This window comes from Strix uralensis, chromosome 8, assembly GCF_047716275.1.
Source record: "Strix uralensis isolate ZFMK-TIS-50842 chromosome 8, bStrUra1, whole genome shotgun sequence".
Lineage (NCBI taxonomy): Eukaryota > Metazoa > Chordata > Aves > Strigiformes > Strigidae > Strix > Strix uralensis.
The window spans coordinates 28,596,678-28,617,406 of record NC_133979.1 but is presented as its reverse complement, the minus strand read 5'-3'; the positions used below and the strand labels follow the sequence as shown (position 1 = coordinate 28,617,406).

The 20,729-nt window shown below is 52.5% G+C and overlaps 2 protein-coding genes across 6 annotated transcripts in view; one reads left to right on the top strand and one right to left on the bottom strand.

Moving 5' to 3' along the window:
- DNM3 (dynamin 3) overlaps positions 1-7,214 on the top strand; it is a 187,962-nt gene extending 180,748 nt beyond the window's left edge. For 3 of the 5 annotated variants that reach the window (XM_074876865.1, XM_074876864.1, XM_074876862.1), the window contains one exon: positions 1,217-5,612. In XM_074876865.1, the coding sequence (XP_074732966.1) occupies positions 1,217-1,286 (70 nt within the window). In that variant the 3' untranslated portion in view covers positions 1,287-5,612. Of the gene's footprint in view, positions 1-1,216; positions 5,613-7,027 lie in introns of those variants that run through there. The other 2 variants (XM_074876866.1, XM_074876863.1) reach the window with 2 other exon arrangements.
- Positions 7,215-12,061: 4,847 nt separating this feature from the next.
- Positions 12,062-13,138, bottom strand: PIGC (phosphatidylinositol glycan anchor biosynthesis class C). The gene has a single exon (XM_074876860.1). The coding sequence runs from the start codon at positions 13,048-13,050 to the stop codon at positions 12,172-12,174; it is 879 nt and encodes a 292-aa protein (XP_074732961.1). The 5' UTR covers positions 13,051-13,138; the 3' UTR covers positions 12,062-12,171.
- Positions 13,139-20,729: the final 7,591 nt, after the last annotated feature.

Genomic DNA, 20,729 nt, shown 5'->3' with positions numbered 1-20,729 from the left:
GAGATGGATTGGAGTAACTGCAGCAACAAAACCCTGCTGGAGGGTGCAATAGCTACCTAAGGGGGCAGGCTGGCTGTGAGGAACAGTCTCTTTAAGTACTGCACAAAGCAGTGCCAGGCAGAACTGTCTGAGCTAGTGCAGGCGCTGGAGGCCAAACAGGTATTGTCATCTCAGATTCTGCACAGGCTTTGCTCAGCGGTGGGGTGTTTTAGCCCAGGTGGAATGGAGCATTAACAAAATACTCTTTATAACTAAGCTGGTGGAGTTATTTCCACACAGCACTGCTGTGAATCATGTACCCTAAGTACACACAAAACTGTAAAAGGCAATCACGTAGCTATCGGAGTCTGTCTACACCTCCAGCAGAGTTGGTGCATCATCCTTGGACAAGGTGAGGAAAGGGAAGGTCTCAGCCTGGACTATCCCTGCTCAGCCTGGACTGCAGGTGGAACATGCCTGGGGATTGTACTGCTGCCAACTCTTGCACTGTGGGCTTTTATCAGATGATGATGCAGTCCAAATTGAAATGCAGGGGTTTGCAGTACACAGGAGCCTGTGCTGAATCAGCCGTTTAAAACAGGGGAAAAAAGATCCATAAGCCTTTCCAAAAAATCTGTGACTCCCTTAGCAGTTACTGAAGTTGACAGAGGAATGCATTAGTGGTAAATGAATGAATCCAGAAGCAATAGCCACGGCTAGCATTTTCATAAGTGGCCATTGATATAAATCTTTAAATTTGTGCCTCAATTCTGGGAAAATTGGCTCCAGTTGGCCCAACTGTACAAGAAGCTGCATGTTTTTCTGCTTCTGCAAACAGCAGCTGAAGTCTGCAGGCTGTCTTCCCAAATCCAGCTGGCCACACTGAAACATGCCTGTAAGCCTGCCCTGTGGCTGTCCAGGCTGAGACTGACCCTTGAGAAAATGATGCTCCCTTGACAGTTTCTGTGGCCCGAGAAGGTAACGGTTCAGACAATACCCAGGCTGTGGACCAGGGAGAAGAGCTGTCCGATGCGTGAGAGGGCTAAGGCATGGTATGCACGTGGGAAACCCATCCCTCTCTTCCTTATTGTGGATGCTTAGGGCTGTCATGCTTCAGTGTACACGGAAATAAGATTGTTGTGTTTAGGAGCATGTGCATGTTCACATAGCGACAGCAAAAAGTGCCAGGTTTGTTCTCAGTGTTTGTGCTTGTTGTTTCTTCTCTCTTTCTCTCCAGTCGAAGACCACCCCCTTCACCTACTCGGCCCACTGTAATTCGTCCATTAGATTCATCCCTGTTAGACTAAAAGAAGTTTCTGGCATGTCATTCATTGTTAACCAAATATGTGGAAACAAATTGCTTGATAACTGTTGCAATAACCAATGTATAGTCGCATGTATGGACATCTATAGGCAAGTAACCAATTTTACTGATATACTCTCTGTCCATTCTGCATTGTTTATGAAGTCTTAAATGTTTTGGGAAGGTCTGTGCTGCCTTGACTTTTCCTTTTGCAATAGCTGATGTTAGCTAACTTACTGACACATATCTTCACCCAGGAAACTGTACTCACAGTCCTGTACAGCAAATGGAGGGCTTGACTTTGTCTGTGTTTGTGCACGTGTTGATTTGATCCGCTTCTTTTTTTCCTCTTATCTGAAACGAATCTTGCTTTTATTTGTACCTTTCAGGTTTTCTATTGTTTGGAATTACACAGTTATGCCAATTTTCTCTTTTAATGGTCAAACTGGGCAAAGAAAAGCAATGTGGTTTCTTACCAAGCTCTTCTGAAGGCCCTGCACTTCCATGTCTCTCTTGCAAGAAGCTTGCTGGATGGCTGCTTCTCCTATAATTTCTCTTTATCCGAAATCTAGTTTTTAAGGAATGTTGTTAAACAAGAAGGGTGTGTATGGGACAACGTGTGTTTTACTTTATTTCCACGTTGGCAGTTGACATGCGAAGCTGGTTGAGTGGTTGGTAAGGAGCAGGCTGTGGTGCCCCAGCTTGCAGGGCTCAGTGGGGAGCCGTCTCACCCTGCAGCAAGGATGTGAAAGGGTGGTTTGAAGAGCCATTACATGACAGAGCAGTGTGTGCCAGCTCACTTTGTCCTCTACTACTTACTCACATTCATACTCCCACTGAACTCGTAAGAAGCCTTGGGGGTGTGTGAGTGCATGTAATATGTACTGCGCAGCAGGATCCAGAGAACTGAGTGTTGCTTTTGGTCGTTTTGTGAAACAGAAGGAGATATAGATACAGATATATGCACAGCTGTAAATGGGCTACTGCTCCTCTGCCCACTGTGTGAGCCAGTTCACAGAGCTATGGTCTAAATTTGCGTCTGAGCTTTCCAAGAGTCCAGTTTGGATTTGAGATATTTGCTCACGCCAGTCGATAAAGTTCCACTATGCTCCCTATATAAAGATTTTCTCTTTGCATCACTTGAAGTCCTGCACACCTTGGATTAGGGTTGCTTTATCCAACTAGGTACTGAGAAGTGCTCAGCTGTGCATCCTGGCAATGGATTATTTTAGTAGATGTTCACTTGCAGAGGTCCTCTCTGCCTGTTGTCTTGTATGTTATATATTAATGCGTTATAAAAACCTTTTGTCTTAACTGCATTACTTCACTTGAAACACTTAGGGTCAGTGTCACCCTTACAGCTTAAAACTTACTGAATTAACGGAATTAAACTGGAGATGAATTTGGCCTTGTTTCTTAAAAAAATATTAATTGCTGTTATTACAATTATGGTTACAGATCCCTAGGCAAAGCAATTGGTGGTTTCAAAGGCCCACAGTATAATTAGTCTAATAAATTTATTTATTGAGACTGCATGGAGGGCCTCAGTATGCTGTAGCCCCATGGTTAGCAAGAATCCAATCAAAGAGCCACAACAAATTTAGCCTAGTAAGTATTCCCAGACTGCTGATTAGTTGTGCTCACCACTGAAGCAAATCATGTTTCAGCTTGCACAAGAGAGACGAGCTTGGGAAAGCATCATGATTTGTATGTTAGCTTAACTTTAATTTCCTGTCAACCTCATACTCGTGACACACGCCTGGGGAGTCTAGAGGTCAACATCTGAAGCACAGTGAAGATGGAGTTTGTCAGAGCACTGGCATCTTGGTGATCTCAGAGGACTGCTTAAGCGGCCGGTGTTTGTTTGAAGAACAGGCCAAGATCTCCAACACCAAGTGCACAGAATCAGCTTTCAAGGAAAAAAAAGGTTGCAAACCCAACTATTGATTTTTACTCCAAAAAAAGAAAACATATTTTGGTTATTTTTCTTGTGTTCAAGACAGTTTTCCACTGTGTAGCGCACTCTGCTGTAACATGCACTGCATCTCTTAGATGTATTTTTTATAAGTAGCTGTGGTAGTCCATGCTGTTGCCGAGCCAGCAAACCTGTATATAGTTAATCAGAACTCTCTGTTACTGACTGACAGCTGCCTGCTGATGGAAAGCCAGGCTTAGCGCCTCAGCCACAGAAAGTCACTTTAACCCCAAATTTTGATATTCATTCAGTGGTATTGCAAGGCCATGGGTTGGGTTTATCCCATCATACCCCAAGCACTCGACATAGTTGTCCAAGGTCCCCTTTGTTCAGTGGAACTAGGCAGCACCTCCAGAAGGTGATTCAGACTGGTGTGGCTGCATGGGAGACAAGGGTGGCAATGCCGGTGAGTTAGGAGCCTCAATTAGATGACATAGATCCTGGCCTAAAAACATGTTTTTAAATCCTCTGCGCTTGAGACTCCTTAATTTACTGTAATGACTGTTTCTGTCAAGCATAAGGAAGTAGGTAACAATTCAGCACTGTCTTTAACTCGGCCCCCCAAGAAATTGTATTTCTCATCAGTAATCCTGAATTGTAAATAAACCCCTCAAGGATGGATTTATCCAAAATAGGAGGAGGAAGAGGCAGCGAGGCACCTGTGGCACCACTGTCAGCGCTGTCTGTTTCTGCACTCAGTGTTGAGGTGGTGGGACACAGCTGCACAGTCCTCCCTCCGCTTCCTCATTCACATCACGTCTAAATCTGGTCCTGTGCCCTAAATGCAACACTTTTAGTTGTGCAGGTTAATAATTAACCTTGAGCACAGATCCAGAGTTTGATGATTTTACATCTATATTCTTGCACATACGCTTTTCAGAATAAACTGCATAGAACTGTTGTTTCTAGGAAAAACGTTAAGTGCTTCCCAAGAAATCTCCACATCCAATTGAGTAAGTACTGTCCTCCAACCTTGGCCTGTCTTCTCCTGCCGTACAGTGTCTGGAATGGGTTGGTTTGTCCCACTCGCTCCTGATGCTCGTGTCTCTCCCATCCCTTGGTCTCAGAGGAGCAGCCTTGGCAGCAACTCACTCCATGCCTGAAGGAGAGCAGGATGGGCACCCCGTGGGTCTGCTAAAGGGACTGGCCCCCTCAGACTGGCCACTGCCACCTCTGCAGACACCCTTAGACAGGGTGAGCTAAGCCTCAACTCCCATGTCTGAGAAGCGTGGGTTGTTCTCTCTTTCTTTGATTTCCTTTGGCAAAGCCCAGAAGATTGCCAGGGAGTAGTGGAGACTCCCATTAAGCAACAGCAGGGTTTCTGATCTTATGTGAGGTGGTAGCGAGGTTTCAGGAGGGTGCTTATCTAGCATTGCATTTAGGCTAAACCTGAGTCTCTGCCTAGAGAACATGTTCCATCTCACCTCATCATGGCTGACCAACAGCTGAAGAGCTTGTGCATGCCATAAATAGCTCTCGGCCTTTAATCTCAAGGGATCTTGTGTTAGGATTAAAAAGATTGTATGCTCAATGAAAAGGCTTATGTACATAGTTAATGTGTGTTTATTTTACTGCTGATCTCGTTGCACTTTCTGAGTAAGCCTCATAAAAGTAGATTATTTATTATATTAAAGGAGGTACAGTATAAGTTACGGCATCTCGTGTTAAAGCATAACATAGAAAATATTAGACTCTCTATTGCAGACAGCTACACTAAACAACGTGTATACGGCATATTGAGATTACTAGCTAGTTCTGTCTTTCTGTCTTAAAATAGTCCAAACGTCCTGAATTGAAAGCAGACCTATTTTGCACCTGTGACACTGGGGAGGCATCCAACCTCTTGGTGTGCTTATGGCACAGTTCCTCCCGCTGTGGCATTGATCCTCCTCCCCAGGCTCTAGCAGAACAGCTCTCTTGTGTAAATGAATGTTACTCTGCCTGTCTTTCCTCTTGCTTTGTCTGCAGGCGAGCTGATACCGATGGCTCCTCCCGTCCAGACAGTCCTCCACTCTTGCTTGATATATGATTTGTCCCATCTTGCCAGCCGTTTGCTTTACTGCCTGTCTCTTTACTTTTCCAGGATGGTGTAAACGACTTCTTTTTGTAAGAAGAAAACGCTTAATTTCTTTCTGAATTTTGCTCTGTATGTTAATGCCCTACTTCATATGAGCCAAAACATCTGCCTTTGGTTTCATAATCTGTAAATGGTTCCTGGTATTGACCTTTGAGCACAGCGAGTCAATTCCCGAAACCATGGTCGTTACTGAGCATCACGTACACTTGCTGTAAAAATGTTATGCTGCATTTCTGAACCTGAAATAAACTGTAACTCTTGATGGGCTTTTATTATCACTTTCTGGATGTGCATGAGTGGTCTTCTGTCTCTCACACCATCATCTCGGCATGCCGCACTCCGCCTCTGTTGGGACTGCAGTGAGGATTTATCGGGGATGTGTGTCGCACTGAGATCACTGGAGATGTCATTAAAAGGGGAGATGGGGGAGTTGTAACCCATGGGAAGCATTCAGCTTCCCTGCAAGGGGCTTGGAGGGCTGCAGGGATGGTTTGTTGGGAAATGGATGAATGCTTTTCAAGCAATACCTGGTATTCATTTCATTGCTGGGGAAAGTGTGTTTTGGGGAGATTCAGAGCTGAGCAGGTGGCCAGACTGTCTTCCAGAGCAGGAGCTGGAGTGAAAATGTGCATGTGTACGCGTTATGTCTGGAAGGCATTTCCCCCTAAAATGGTTGTGTATGAATGTGCGTATGTCTTCATTACTCAATTCCTCCTTCAGATCAGCATGAGCCAAGTAACTGGAATCGGTGCTTGGAGGAGATGGTCTGTATGGCACAAGAAGCACAACAGCTTCCTACCAGAGAGGACGCTTCTCACTGAGCGCAACAGTCACTACATTGGTCCTTAGGTTTTGGGAAAGGGAGGAGCAAAAGGTGGGATGAGCAAAGTAGCAACGTCCCTGTCGTATTCACTTGCTTACTTTAACATTTGGAGATTTTTTTTTTTTAATAGTCTTTAATGGCTATGCCTGAGGCAGTCTGTGCGCTCCCCCTCAGTGAGCAGCAGTGTCACACGTGTCCCATGTGGCTGGAGTACATTACATACCCCTGTGTGAGCGTGGTTCCTGGCATGCTGGTCAGCGACACGTCAGTGCTCTATGCTGGGTAACAGGAGGAGCATCTGCTCTTCTCTCACCACTGCACTGGGCCATCAACTGCTAGGGTTGGCAGTAGACTCATTGCACTGCCATCACCCACGTTTTTAACCTTCCCAGCAGTGTCCACTCCAGATACCCCAGCCCAGCCCATAGGCCATCTTGTTTGATCATTCTCGATTTCATCAGAATCCCACTTAAAAAAGGTCTACTCCAGGAACAGTGTTTGCAGCAGATAGTGGTGCAAATTTTAAGGTTGGTGGGGAAAAGCTCTTCCAGAGGATATTATTTGCTGCAAGAAAATTAGAAAGCCTGTGACCAGCAACCTCCACGCTTGTGATGTGACTGTCCCAGTTCTCTGGCGCCAGCAAGTCAGATGGGAAGCGGTGAGGATGAAAGCTGTGGCTGTGCTGATAGCCAGCTGATTCTAATCTTGCTCTTGCTCTTTTCCTTAATGTGCATGTTCTGTGCCTTTTTCTCTTAACCCATTTTATTAAGATAATTTTGTATATGAGTCATTTTATTGTATCTTGACCTTTTGGTTTAGATCTTCCACCCTTCCCCATGAATTTTGGGTTATTTTTTGTCTTTTTCCTAGGCGACCTCCACCAGCTGTTCCAGGAAGATCGTCCTAACGCATTTTTGTTACATGCAATCTGTCTTTTTTTTTGGTTCAAAATTATCTTTAATTTGCACTAGCCTATTTGTAAATGAAAGATTTTATTTTCAGATGTCAGTGATAAGCCTGGATATAAAGAAAATAAAAATTCTGACTACAAAACAAAGGTGTGCTGGTTTTCTACTGAAGGGTCTACCCACTCCTTCTCAAATGGAGCCATTCACACCCCATGGAAGAAATTGCCTTGGCTCTGTACTCTCCAAGGTGGTGGAGGGAGGGACATTCTGCTGGGATTCCACCACAGCTTCTGAATGCATTAACCACCAGGATTACTCTGTATGAATGGCTTTGGCTTAGCATTAGCAGGAAGAATAGCCAGCTGCTTTAACAATAGAAGAGTCCTAAAACACGTCTAACGCTCCAGTGGCAGGACCTGTCTGAGTGGAAAGTCAAAGGGGAAGATTGCAGCAGTCTCTAGACTGATGAATCTGCACAATTATAAATAAATCACAGCTGCTCTGACCATTTTTTTTTCAAGCTAAACCTCTGAATTCCTTGCAAGCCGACCTCACAGGAACATCTGAACTCAAATAGCTGTAAGTAGCTACCTCTGGGATTCCAAATGTCCCTATGGGAAAGAGAAAATCTGGGATTTAACATTTAGATGTGCTTATTTTTGGTGCCAGAGAAGTATATGAAGAGTAAGCCTAAAAAAAGGGAAAACTTTCGGCTTTTATTGACTTTTTTCTCTTGTGAAAATGAAGAAGGGGTATCTCACAAACCATGCAGATAAATCAGAAGGCACTGCACAGATATGAAGTGGAAGCACAACACAGCATCAGAACTTCAGGAGCACAAACAAGACATTTCTCTGTAGTAGGAGGTTCATGGTGAGAGGGAGCTGCAGTGGTGCTGCTCAGGGGACGGGGGCAGGAGCGTGGAGGAGGTCAGTATCGTGTGTGTAGAAGGAGCCTGACAACACACAGGCTGTGCTTGGTTTCAAGGCAGGTCTGACACAACTTTGCTGAATTTGGGCAATTCCTCTTGTTCCAGGTAATTTAGGTCCCTGCTGACCTCTCGTATATCCAGGGAGGTGCTGAACCACCTGCATGTGCTGGTAAATGCCAGACACTGAGTTTGCTCAAATTATAAGGGAGTGCAAGCCCAGAGAGCTGTAGACTTAGATTTTTCTTCCCACTTCTTAGACTTTGTTTTTTGGTAGAGTGCAACTGAAGAAACAGCAATGGTATTAGCAAACAGGGGAAAAAACCCAATTCTTAGGAGAGGGAGATAAATAGTCATTCCTACTAGACATTGAACGGCATGTGCTGAACTAGGAATTGCTGGAGCTGGAAAGAGCACACTGATGGGCAAGGTGCTTCCCAGCACCCTGGGAAAAGGGAGAAATGGAGGCTGTTAACAGTCCTGTGAACACAGCTGTCCCAAGAGTAGGGGATGAGGAGGGGAGCTCAGATTGCTGTATCTTCTTTCATCTGTGGAACTCATTGCTGTCAGGTACTGAGGCAAAAATCCTCAGCAGTGTTCAGGAATTGTGTATTTTCAGGACTACTACAGAAGCGATGGTATTTGTACCCAGTGATCTCTTGAGGAGGTTCTGGTCATGCTTCACCTCTCAGGTAAGAGGGAATGGGAACATGCTGAATTTCACAAGCTGCTTTTTTTCAAGGTTGTTCAAAATCTGTTCTGCACTGGGGGAAGCTGTGACTGCATTCCCTCTGGGGGACAGCATGGTACCAACAGATGAACCAACAACAAATAAAAGGTGGCTGATATTTTAGTTGTATGACCTTACCTACAGCACCCCAACCAGGAGCTGCTGCTGTCCTCCTAGCTGCCCCCTGACCTCCATGCATGAGGCTGTAAGGCGCAAACTTTTTTCTTGGGGCATTTTATGGTGTTAAACCTTTCACAGAAATCCTTGCCGCCTTCTGAAGTATTTGTCAAAAAATTGTTGGAAATAAGACTCCAAACTTCACAGTTCTCTGGCAGGTATTCCTAAAACCTCCTAAGTAGAAAGACAAAGGTATTGGTGTGCTGGCAAACCTTGGCCTGTTCTTTAGCATCAAATAACAGGATGACTTTTTGAAGAAGCTGCTTAACCTTGTCTGTGCTATTTCCACCCTGCAGTGGTATACATTCTGTGGCTAGGTGGAGAAGGCTAAGGGTGCTGCACCAGCTGGTGGCATTATGTGTCCTAAGCTGCTTTGCACAGGGTGGGTTAGGACCAAAATCCTATTTTGGTTTCCTGATCATTCATGTTGTTGCTATCACCTCTCACATCACAAAGCTGAGAAAAGCTTAGTGATTACTGTGGGAATTGAAGAGATAGAAAGATCTTGCCTTCAAAGACTGAAGCTTTACTCTTTCCAGGCTTCCCAGATCCAGTCTCCCACGTGAGGAGGGACACAGGCCCCTGACAGCACGGTGTGGGTGGCTGACGCTTGCCTTTCCCTGCTGCAGAGGCTGGAGATGGAGATTCCAGACGGCACGTGTCAGTGGCTCCCCCAGGATCAAGGCTTATCCCCAGCCAGTTTACAATTACTCACATTTGGCCAGCTTCAAATCAAATGTCCCATTGAAGTACTGGATCTCAGTGGACTTGGAAACTTAAGAGAAAGCAACTGCACTTCCTTATAATGTAAAATAACATTTAACTCTTTAGAGCTGGTTGATGATGATTTGGTTGCCTACAAACTGACCTCTTTCTTTGGTCTCAGCATGTGCTTCATCTGAGAAGCCGCAGACCGGTACGCTCAGGTAGCGAATGCTCAAAGGGCATTCAGCTTTACTGCTGAGGTGGACGTAGAGTTATGGCAAAGTTTTGGTCTGTAGAGGATATTCTGACCTCAGGCATGAGGACATACTCATAATGGCCATTTATTTAGCATCTTAAATAATTTCAGCAGCATTGCAGAGCATGTGTCCTCAGGAGAAGGTCAGAGAACTCCTAGGGAAACTCTGCCTGGCTTTTGTGTCTCCTCTCCTCTCCCTGGCTCTCACTTGCATTTTTCCTTCCTTCCCTTTGTGCATCCAGGTTGTGGACTGGACTTTATATTTTCATCTCCCAGGTTAGGGAGAGCAGGGTATCTGCGGGCAAGCTAAGCAGAGGGCTAAGCCTTTCCCCAGGGGATCTCTGGGCAAGGACTGAGGCTAAGGAGGAGGTGAAGGGAAGGAACAGAGAGGCCTGGGGCTGTGGGCTGGGATGCAGCTGCCTGCAGCGGGCTGGACGGGACACATCCTGCATCCTGCCTGGAGCTGGGTGGACAAGGCCTGCTGCATCAGTTGGAGCCCAGGGATCTGCACGGGTGATCCACTGGGTTCCAGCTGTGGCTGAGGTGACAGTCTGTGTCTGTCTCCACCTGGAATGTCTGGGTAGTTGATGTTTGCACTTTTCCTAACCCAGAGCTGGTTTTGAGAGTCTGAATTTGGGAAGAGTATTTTTTGGGAAATCTTTCTCCTTGGGGGAATGGGTGCAGCAGAAGCTCTGCTTTCTTGTAGCCTCTACCATGACAGATATTAACACCAGGCGCCAGGCAAGCTAGATTTGATTTACTTTTGATTTACACTGAAGCCTTGCCGTCCTGATGGACTCTGTGAATTGGCTTTGGATGGCAGTGTTACAATGGCATTAGCCCAGCGCAAGATGGGACACCCTGGTTGCTGAGCAGCCTTCTGGGAAACCTCTCTGTGAAAAAACAGTCTTCTTTCTGAAGAACCAAAAAATACCATCTTGACTGCGAGCATCTGGCTACACTGTGTTCCCTGTGAGACTGGAGCCCGGGCTCTAAACTTTCGCAGGTTTTAATTAAAACCAAAATGACATGTTGTCATCATGACGAAAACAGCAACATTTAACACTTGGCAAGAGCTGTGACAAAGCACTGGAGGTGTTGGGGACTCCACTGGGGGTTGCTCATTTCTGAGAATGCCCAAGGAGTGCACGGCAAGCGCCCGCTCGCTGGGGAGAGACCCGGACGCTCAAAGGGATGGGGTAAATCAAGCAGAAGGTTGTACTTCTGCAGCGTTGGGTTTCATAAAACCCGGGTAGTGCCAAAAGCATCCCTGCGAGGTGGGGCCGGGGCAGGTGCGTGCATCCCTTCCCTCTCGCGGTGCCGGCTCCGGCAGGCTCAGCTCCCTGGGGTGCCCGGAGGGGGGCCAGGCTGTCGAGGGACATCCCAGGAGCGGGGAAAGGGAAGGTGCCGGGGAAGCCCTCCCGGCGCTCAGCCTGGCCTGACCTGGCCTCCAGCGGGACTTGTTTGCCGGGAGCGCCCTCTGTTGCGGTGTGTGCGGTGCCGGACAGACGGCCGCTGGACAGATGGCCACCAGACAGGCCCTCGACAGGCCCCGCCGCGCTCCCAGCGAGCCGGGGACTGCGCCTGCAGGGGTCTGTGCTGAGCTCCATCCCTCTGGCTCGGGGTCTGGCCCTGCAGCGAGGCCAGATCCACCTCTGGGAGGGGGTTAGAGAGGGGAGGAAGGTGTCTTGCCCCCTCACCCCCACCTCTCCTAAAGGATTTGGGTGATGTGGTGCCTGGCAGTATCATGAGGCTATTCTGTCATCAGTGACCCATCCCAGCTGCCCTCGTGTTCAGCCCTGCTTGGTCCTGCAGCACGCACCACCCCACACGTCCATCCTGCCCGCAGCGACCCTCACCCAGCTCCCTTCCCCTCCAGGCCACCCAGGGAAGTGCTGTCAGTCCCCATCACACACATCGAGGTCCCTGAGGCTGAGGACCTTCATGGGCATGTCATGGGGCCCATCAGAGCCGGATGTGTGTTTCCAGGTGGTGTTTCTGCTCAGGGGATGCTCACCCTCCTGCACCCCCCCAAACGCAGGTATGGGTCTGCACGGCCAGAGCATGCACTACCCCACTCGCCTGTGCCCCAAGCTGCTGCTCAGGCTGGCCATGTGTGGGGTTCAGCTCCTTCCTTTGCTAAAACCAAGCAGGTCAGGTCTGGAAATAGATGCTGAGGGTAACGCAAACGTGGTCCTCGTTGCTGTGCGAAAGGCTTTATTAGGCTGGTGTCCTCCCCCCAGGGCTGGCCCCCAGCAAGGACCTTTGCACGGCTCACAGCAGAAGGTCCCTTCTCCCCCTAGGCCCAGCCTACATGAGGAACCTGGAGAGGTCCTCCTTGATTTCAGCCTCGTCCCATGGCCCGTGGATGTTGTCCTTGAGCTGCTGAAGGCGGATGAGGCAGTAAGGGCAGAGGCAGGAGATGGCGAGCAGCAGCGAGGCGAAGAGCACAGCGCCCACGCTGGAGACGGTGGCCAGCCCCGCCAATGCTGCCAGCGCGAAGAGCACCGTCACCCCCACGTAGCATCGGGGTGTCTGGGCTTTCAGCTTCTTCTGCAGCATGGGCCAGAGGGCAAAGATCTGCATGGCGAAGGTGACCATGACGAAGGCATGGAGGGAACGAGGCAGGCGGGAGGCCAGGCAGACCGAGGCAAAGATGGCCATGTTGAGGGACAGCGTGCTGGAGACGATGGCGGCGTTGGCACCGTAGTCAAAGAAGATGAGGTGACCGAGGAGCATGAGGGCCGACATGGCGTAGATGGTGTCTGTGCTGATGGACTCCGTCAGCGTCTTCAGCACCGGCGAGAAGCCGTAGGTGAAGGCGGCGAACACCAGGGTGCTCTTCAGGTCGGCCCACCGCGTCCGCCCGCTCTCCCGCCGCCCGGCCCCGCAGTCCACGGCGTCGAAGAGGACGTAGCCGAGCAGGGAGGAGACCAGGGCCGCCCCGAAAAGCCCCTGCGGGCTCAGCATCCCGGCGTCCATGTACCACCAGGTGACGACGAAGACGCAGACGCTGCAGAGCTGCTGCACCACCGCTCCCGACTGGAAGACGACGGCCCGGTACCGGTACCGGCGGGCGTGCACGTTTTTCCGCAGTTCCTCCAGGAACCGCTGGTCCACGTAGTTATCGGGGAAGGGCTGACGCTCGTACAGCACCTTCTGCCACCGCCGCCCGGGGACCGGCTCCATCCCCCCGGGCCGGGCCGGGGAGCGGGGGGGGTGCTCCACCGCCGCCGCACACGCACCCGCGGTCCCGGCCCGGCCCCGCCGCCTCCGCCGGGCCCCGGTGGCGGCGCAAGGGACGCCGGGGCGCTCGGGGCTGCCACCTGCCGGCGGGATCCCCCGGCAAACGGAGCCGTTTACCCTCCGGAACAGGTTCGAGCTGCGGGAGGGGCTCGGAGGGATGAGTTGGGGGCAGCAGGGCCGGGCACCGTCAGGCCTGCGAGGGCCCCCCCGCTGGGGTGACACACACACACACCCCCCCCCTCCCTGCAAGCAGATGTTTCTTGCAGCCAGGTGTTTTGGGTTTTTTTGGGGGGGGTAGGGGGGTGTGTGTGAGGGGAGACCCCAGCGCCATGCCAGGGTCTGGCCACCCTGAGTGCCACAGCCCTTATCCTGCACACAGGCTGCTGCATGGAGGTGCTGCCGGGGCTGCCTCGCTTCTGGCTGTCCCCCCGCAAAACGGCAGGAGGTTCCCGCCACCCCGAGGGAAGGAGGGGTGCCCCTGCTGTGGGCTGGGCAGCCCCTGCCGTGGTCTCAGCAGCAGCTGTGCCCACACGCTGTGGCAAAGGGCGTCTCCCGGGGGACCCTCCAGCAGCCCCAACACGCCCTCCTTGAGCGGCCATCAAGGAGGGCACAGCTGGGCGGTGGGATTTGGTCTCCTCCTCTCTGTGCTTGGACAGCCCCGTCTGTGTCCGGCCTCGCTGCTCAGCGAGTAACCCCAGCTCGTGTTGCAAGCCCCGCGCCCCATCCCAGCCCAGCGAGGCACCTGCTCTTCTGGTCAAACCAGGCTCCAGCGTCGGGGAATGTGGTTGTGATGCTGTGAGCACAGGTTGCCTTTCCCCAGCAGCTCCTGGCTGCTTGCAGCCTGATCCTGCCCCGCTCCTCGAGCCTACTGGCACCCTCAAGAAGCAGAGCAGGAGGAGGAAAGGGAGAAACTGCAGCTGAGCAGGGGCTGAGAAGTGCAGCTCTACAGGGAGCCCCATCTCCTGCACTGTCCATCCCCTCACCAAAAGGACCGAGCTAGCGTGCAGCGAGGGAGCTGGGGAACAAAAATGGGCGAGGGGAGGTTTTGTAGAGGCAAGAGATGTTTTCCCTAACTGTGTGTTTGTTTGTGCTCAGGTCAGAGCCTTCCCAGCCCCGGAGAGGTGCTCACTGCCGAGGAGCTGCTTACTTTGGCCTCACCCAAGAGGCCTTAGCCTGGGGTAGAGCAGCCCTGAACACTGCCCTGTTTGTGCTTCGGGAAGGGGCGTTCATGGCCATCCTGTCATGGTGGGAGCTGGCAAAAGAACTGATGGTTGTTTTCCCCCCACAGCCCTTACACGTTTCCCTTCGCACGGGCAGGAGCCAGCCAGCACCTGCCACGAGGGACTCTCCAAGCGGACCCCACCTCATCCAGATACGTGCAGAGCAGCAGGTAACCCCCACGCTGCTGATGTGCCTTTGGGGGGGCCTTGGGCTGAGCCAGCCTGCAGTGACATCTAAAAAGTGCCACCTCCCAGCCCCATATCATTGCACTTTTGCTGCCAGGCAGGAGCAGCTGCTCACCCTGTGCAGGTACCCCGTGCCAAGGGGCAAAGCTGGCAGCCTCCAAGCCAGGATGGAGCTGGACTCAGTTTTAGCTGCCCTACCTAAAAGCCCCCATCCCCACGCTTTGCACAGAGCCATACCAGTACCTCCCTGTGCACAAGCTGGTGCCCAGAGGGACAAGGAGTGCTGCCAGCTCCTGCGATTGCTGGCATTGCCTTGAAGCCCAAGGGCCTGGGAACTTGAGATTTTGATCACAATGTCGTTCTCCCAAAGTCGCAGAGTAAAGCTGGAGCATGCAAGAGAAAAGCTCAGAGGGCAGCGTGCCCCTCCTGCTCCCCTGAGAAGTGCCGTGGCCACCACGGTGGAGGGATGCCACTTCCCATGGGCACGGGCAGGGCAGCACTCCGCTCTCACTGCAAGTGTACGTAACCACGATGCTCTGGGGACCGGGAACTGTGGGCTGGGCTGGGCTGTGATGTGGCCTTGATGTGGTCAGGGCCTTCTGGAAACCCCAGTGGAGGGGGGGAGCACAGAGGCAAGGGTGTGCCCCTTGAAATCTCCTCTGCAGTGGGCCACCAAAGTCCCCCTCAGAGGCAGGGAGGGGTGGGAGACTGCTGCTGGTCAGTGACTCGCAGCATCCCTAAGCTGTGCCAGGCGATGCCAGCCACGGTGGCAGCAAAGCAAAGCCCCTCTGCACCCTTCGCAGTGACGACCCAGTACCGAGACCCACAGGGCCTGGCACCCACTGGGTGCTTGGGAGACCCCACGGGCTCCAGCACAAAACAGCTGCCGCTACTGCGCTGCCACTGCGTCCCCGCGGGAGGGGACAGTGTGTGCTCTGCCATGGCATGAACCTACCACCCACAGTCCAAAGGGCAGCTCAGCCCTGCTCGGGTGGCCCAGACTTTGGCTGCAGGGGAATGACTCACCTGCCTGTGCACAGTCCTAGCGGGACCCGCTGTAGGACCTGCCACGTCACTCTCCGTCCCTGCAGGTCAGAGGGGACGTGCGCCATGGAGTCACCCCTCAGCCCTCCCAGGGCTACGTGGCCACCAGGGCTCCCTTGGCAGGGACAAGCAGTAGCTAAGGTCAAGGATGCAAAAGCCCTTTGTGAGCATCTTAATTCCCACTCTGGAGTCCGTGCCACGAGACCTCCCTCACCTCAAGATTAGGTGTCCCCGAGTGCCACTGGCCTCTGCAGAGGCTGTGAGATGGCGAGTGCTTTGAGACTCTCTGCTGTAATGCGGGAATGAGGAGGTGGATGCCATGGCACTACAAACTCTGTATATGTTGAGGACCTGTTGGCTTAGCTGTCCCCTGCCCTTTGCAAAGGGACCCCACTGTGTCTGCTGGGCTCCAAATGTTTGAATATGCTGCTAAAGCTGTTTGGAAGGAAAGCTGGAAAAGGTGACAGGCTGGGACTGAAATAGCTGTGACTGATCTAGGCCTCCACTGGAGATATTTGAATATCAAAGTATCGAGGGCACTGCACCCCCCACTGCCGGCTCGGGGCTGCCTCCAGGTGTGCCTGCTTCTCCTCAGGGTGGGACTATCACTTGTGTTGCAGAGAAGTAGGCTTTGAAATAACTAAACAGCACACCCTGCTTAGGCTTTGAACTTGCCTGAGGCTGCTGCATGAGTGAGGGTGGATCCTGCACCTCTCCATGTCCCTCGGCTGGGGCTCTCCCCCTGCATCCTATCTGTGTCACCCTGCGGGGGACAGGGCTCCCCCAGCAGCAAGTCTGCAATGGCACCAGTGACTTTGCAGGCTGCCTCGCAGTGCGGGCTCCATCCTTCTTGTGGTCCCTCTGCAGCCAGCAGTGCCTGCAAGGGTTGTGCTGTATGTCCCGGGCTGTGGCAGCGGAGCTGGGTCCATCCGTGGGCCTGGGGTAGCAGGACAGATGGACCCAGCGAGTGCAGCTATGGATGCTCAGGCTTAATTTCTCTGCCAAGCAACTCCCCAGCCTTCCCCTTTGACCCTGGAGTGAAACCCTCCCTCCGCAGGAATGTTTTTCAGGGGGAGGTTGGCGCAGCTCCAGCTGCTGAATTTTTCCATGCCCAGAAACTGTCTCCTGCCTTAAATGGCCCCGTAACATGGGCTGCATCTGTTCTCCTGCAATCACCTATTTAAGGATTTTTTGGATTCAGTTCCCAGCACGGAGTGGGACACCAGCCCAGTGCCTCGCAGCTGGGCTGAGCCCCATGGGGGGATGCTGGGGCATGTGGGGCTGGTTGCCCTGGAGTCCCCTGCAGCGGTGTGCCCAGGCACAGGGGAGTCCGGTGCTGCTCCAGCTCTGCCAAACATCTCCCTTCCCTGTGTGCAGGTCAGATTTCCTAGATCCAGGTCTGCATCCTGGTCCCAGGGGGATCTGGGCCACTGGCAGCACGTGAGCCAGCAGCGGCATCCCCTGCACAGATGCCCTTGCCATGGGCAGCCCATGCTGCCAAGGGATGCTCCTGGGCCCCCGCAGGCACAGCTCCTGCCACAGCCTCACTGGCCAGACCCAGCTGGAGCTGCCCAGAACCCCGAGCCCTCCTGCTCTCCACAGAATCTTCCACCACCCAGGAAGCCTCCCTGAAAGCTCAGGTGAGGGATGCTCTGTCCCATACAGGCTCAGCAGAGGCCTCACTGGCCCTGGCCATGTGCCACAGTGCAGCCAGGGCAGGGAGCATGCCACGATCCCCGCAGGTCTCCATCCTGAGGCCGGACAGTGTGGGAGCACCAGGAGCTCCTGGTGGGGATCTTACCAGTTTTGGGTGTCAAAGTTCCCTGTCCCAGGCAGGTCACTTCCAGAGCATGACCTGCCCTATGGAGAGGAGCCTGCCCCAGGGCACAAGGCAGGACCTTGCTGTAGACCCCATGGAGGCATTCCTGGGTGAACAGCCCCTGCCCAGGACAGAGAGGACCTAAATGGTGGTGAGTTGTTGTTTTCCCTCGTGGCAGCATCCTAGGGGCATGGGGGACAGGCTGGGCAAGACATGGGGGCTTGCAGGGGAGAACAAGGGTGGTGGGAAGGGAGGCAGAGCAGCCAGGGGGAAACTAGTCCCCTCCCAAGCTGAGATGAAGAGGTACCGAGGAAATTGGGATCGGGTCTGAGGAGTCCAGGCTGGACCGGCATCTGTCAGGGAAAGGTTTGGGATTTGCTGAGTGTGTTACAGAGGAAGAAGGATGGGAAAGCTGCTGTGGAGTTGGGTTGAGGAGCTGGGTTAGGAGAGATATGATGTGGAAAGGCACACACTTGCAGGGACGCAACCTCTGGAAGTCACAGCCTCTGGGGCCACTGTGAAACTGAGCTCCCTCGGTCCTGGCATTCCCCAGCGATCAGCACGGATTGGTGAAGCCCCATGGCAAAACACCCTCCCCACCACCCCTGCTGAGCTCCAGGGAGAGGGACAAGCTGGCCTGGCTGGGGTCCTGGCCAGCTCCAGGGCAGTGGGTCCGTAGGGTCCTGTTTTGTAGGGGAACTCCATGAAGGTCAAGCTGTCACCTAGTCAAGATGTTTTTGGGTTTTAATCTGCTTTAAAAAAAAATCCCTAGGGAACTGCAGCCAAAAATGACGTCAGTGATGTGCTCTGCCAGCTGCAGAGTGCTCCAAGGTGGGACAAGTCCCAAGTTCAGCTGCCCAGGTAAGCTCAGCTCAACCTTCAGCCATACGTGGCACATCCCTAACACACAGACACAGGGAGGAAACCAGACCCTGGGGGCAAAAACCAAAGTCTGCCTGTGGGACCTGAGCATGGGTTGTCATGGAAGCTGGAAGGTGAAAAATGCCTGCGATTTAGGAGTGAGGAGGGTCTTAGGGTTCACACGGGTGCCCCCAAGACCCAGCAGAGCAGGGCTGGGGCTCCGGAACAAAGCTTTGCCAAGTGGTTTCTGACTCTGTTCCCCTTTGTTTAGCCCCAAATTTGAAGCAGGGGGATGGGATGTGAAGTGCTGACCCATCTCTGCCACAATAGGTGGAAAGGCATCAAGAGCTGCAGGTGGCAAAACACTGAGAAATCCAACTCCCTGGAGGGCAAAAGCAATGTACCATTGGGAAGAGCTGGTACCCAGGGTGGTGGTTGCTGGAGCCATGTGCCAGCTCTCCAGTGCCAGCTTTCCATCACCCTGAGCCTCGTCCAGCAGCCACTTCCCTCCCCTTGCAGCTCTGGGATGCAGCACGAGAGGTACGAAGGGACCCAGTGTTTCATAACGAGGTTTTTACCATCTGCCCAGGGGATATGTTTGTTCTGTAGCTGTGCAGGTGCAAAGCAAGCCAGAAATGGACAGAGACAGGGACAGGGAATGAAACAGCACATGCAAATGGGCCAGTTGGGGAAAAGTTCAGCACGTACAGATTGAAAGAGGTTGTAAATCAGCACTTCAGCTTGGTGCACTGTGAAAGGCTCCTCCTCTGTGCTCACCTTCCCACTTGACTAGTAAAGAAGCATAGCCTCAGCCTGGAAACAGCCATTTCAGAGGAGATATGCACCCCAGGAGCCCTTCCTGACCTCTTCCTGTGAACATCTACCTGGAGCCTCTAAGCAGGAGCCTGCGTGCTTGGGAAGAGCGGTTCGATGTCAGGGCTGAGGTGTGTTTTACACATGCAGTGCTTCTCCCTGCAATATGAGCTCGTCCTACCCCAAAATACAGGGAAGAGGGTCCCCTGGGCCTGGCCCTGCAGGACATGTATGTTCCCCTGTAAGCAAGTGGGTCCCAGAGGAGTGACACTCCCTGCTACCAGCCACCCCCTCACCCACCTCCCTATTTTTAAATATCTGCCGGAGAGGGGACGGAGCTGGGGGGGGGGGGGGCGGAATTTAGTTTATTTTAGTACTCGGCAAAAGGGGAAGGGAAGCAGCTGAGCCCATGGCATTCCCTGTGTGTTCCCAGCCAGCCCTTCTCATCTCTCACCCCCACCACTCTCATCTGACGGAGGTGCTGCTGCTCCTGCGCAGGCTCTGCCACCCTCCTGGCACGCTCCCAGCACTGCTGTCACAGGGCCCTGACCCCCCCTCCCAGCCTTGGGAGGTTTGGTTTTGCATTGAGAAAGCCACGGATGTGCCGTCCTGCCAGATCACGCGCCTGCGACATTGCCCACTTTGGCCTCAATTTGCATGGGGCCATGGAGGAAACCCAGCACCGTGTTGCACTGGGTGCTTTCCCAGCCCTTTCACTTGCCCTCAGTGTTTATGGGCAACTTCAGCCCACGCTGTCCTCCCAGAAATAAAGCCCCAAAAAGCATTACACCTCCATCACCAAGTTTTGCTGTTTCTTGGTTTCTGTAGCAATATTTGCTTTTTCTTTTCCCAGGGGGCTCAGCTGGCAGCTACCGGGAAACACCAGGGGAACAGCAGGTGCCTGCCACAATGGTTCACCCTGCTGAAAGCCCCAGGTCCCAAACCACATTTCCATCATGCGACCAAGAGGTGTCTCAGGTGCCAGCAGTCTTTGGACTTTCCCCACTCAGCCTCCCCAAGACGGCAAGAGCAGCTCCTCGGCTGCCGACTATGTTGTCTTCTCTGGCTGGCAGCGGGCAGCGATCTCTGCACCAGCATCACGGCATCAAGCTGAGATGCTGCTGAAGGTGGGTCCCTTCTCCTTGAAGCTGCTTTCCATCTGTTCCCAAGCACCGGCTGTGGGAAAGGTGCTTTCTGTCATGAGGGGTCTCTCTGGTCTTAAAACAGGGCCAGGAGATGCTGTGGCTTCCTGATGTACCCTGCCTGGGCATCCCTGCTGGAGCAATCATTTAGTCTCCTATATCTAGGCAAAGCTAAAATTCAAATGAAGCCACATGAATTGAGCAAACCAAATACAAATGTTTTCAAAAGTGGAATTCCCATTTCAATTAATTTTCTTACTTAAAGTTTTGACTTTCAGGTTTTGAGCCACTAAAGAGGAAATCTCTCTCCAGACCTGGCTGTGCCCCAAGAGAGCCACGTGAGGGGTCTGAGCCTGCCACAGGTGGTCCCAGCCAGGGCTCCGTCAGTGCTTTTGGGAGCTGCGGGACTGTGCCACCCTCTACCCATGCTAGATTTCAAGGCTCTTTCATGCAGAATTGAGGCCGGCTGGCTGGAGATCAGAGCAGTCGCTCTCCTACACCAGGTCACACAGCCCCTGCCAAGTGTCACTGCGTGCC

Coding starts and splice junctions, on each gene's coding strand:
- PIGC (XM_074876860.1), bottom strand. CDS start 13,050: ATGGAGCCGGTCCCCGGGCGGCGGTGGCAGAAGGTGCTGTACGAGCGT.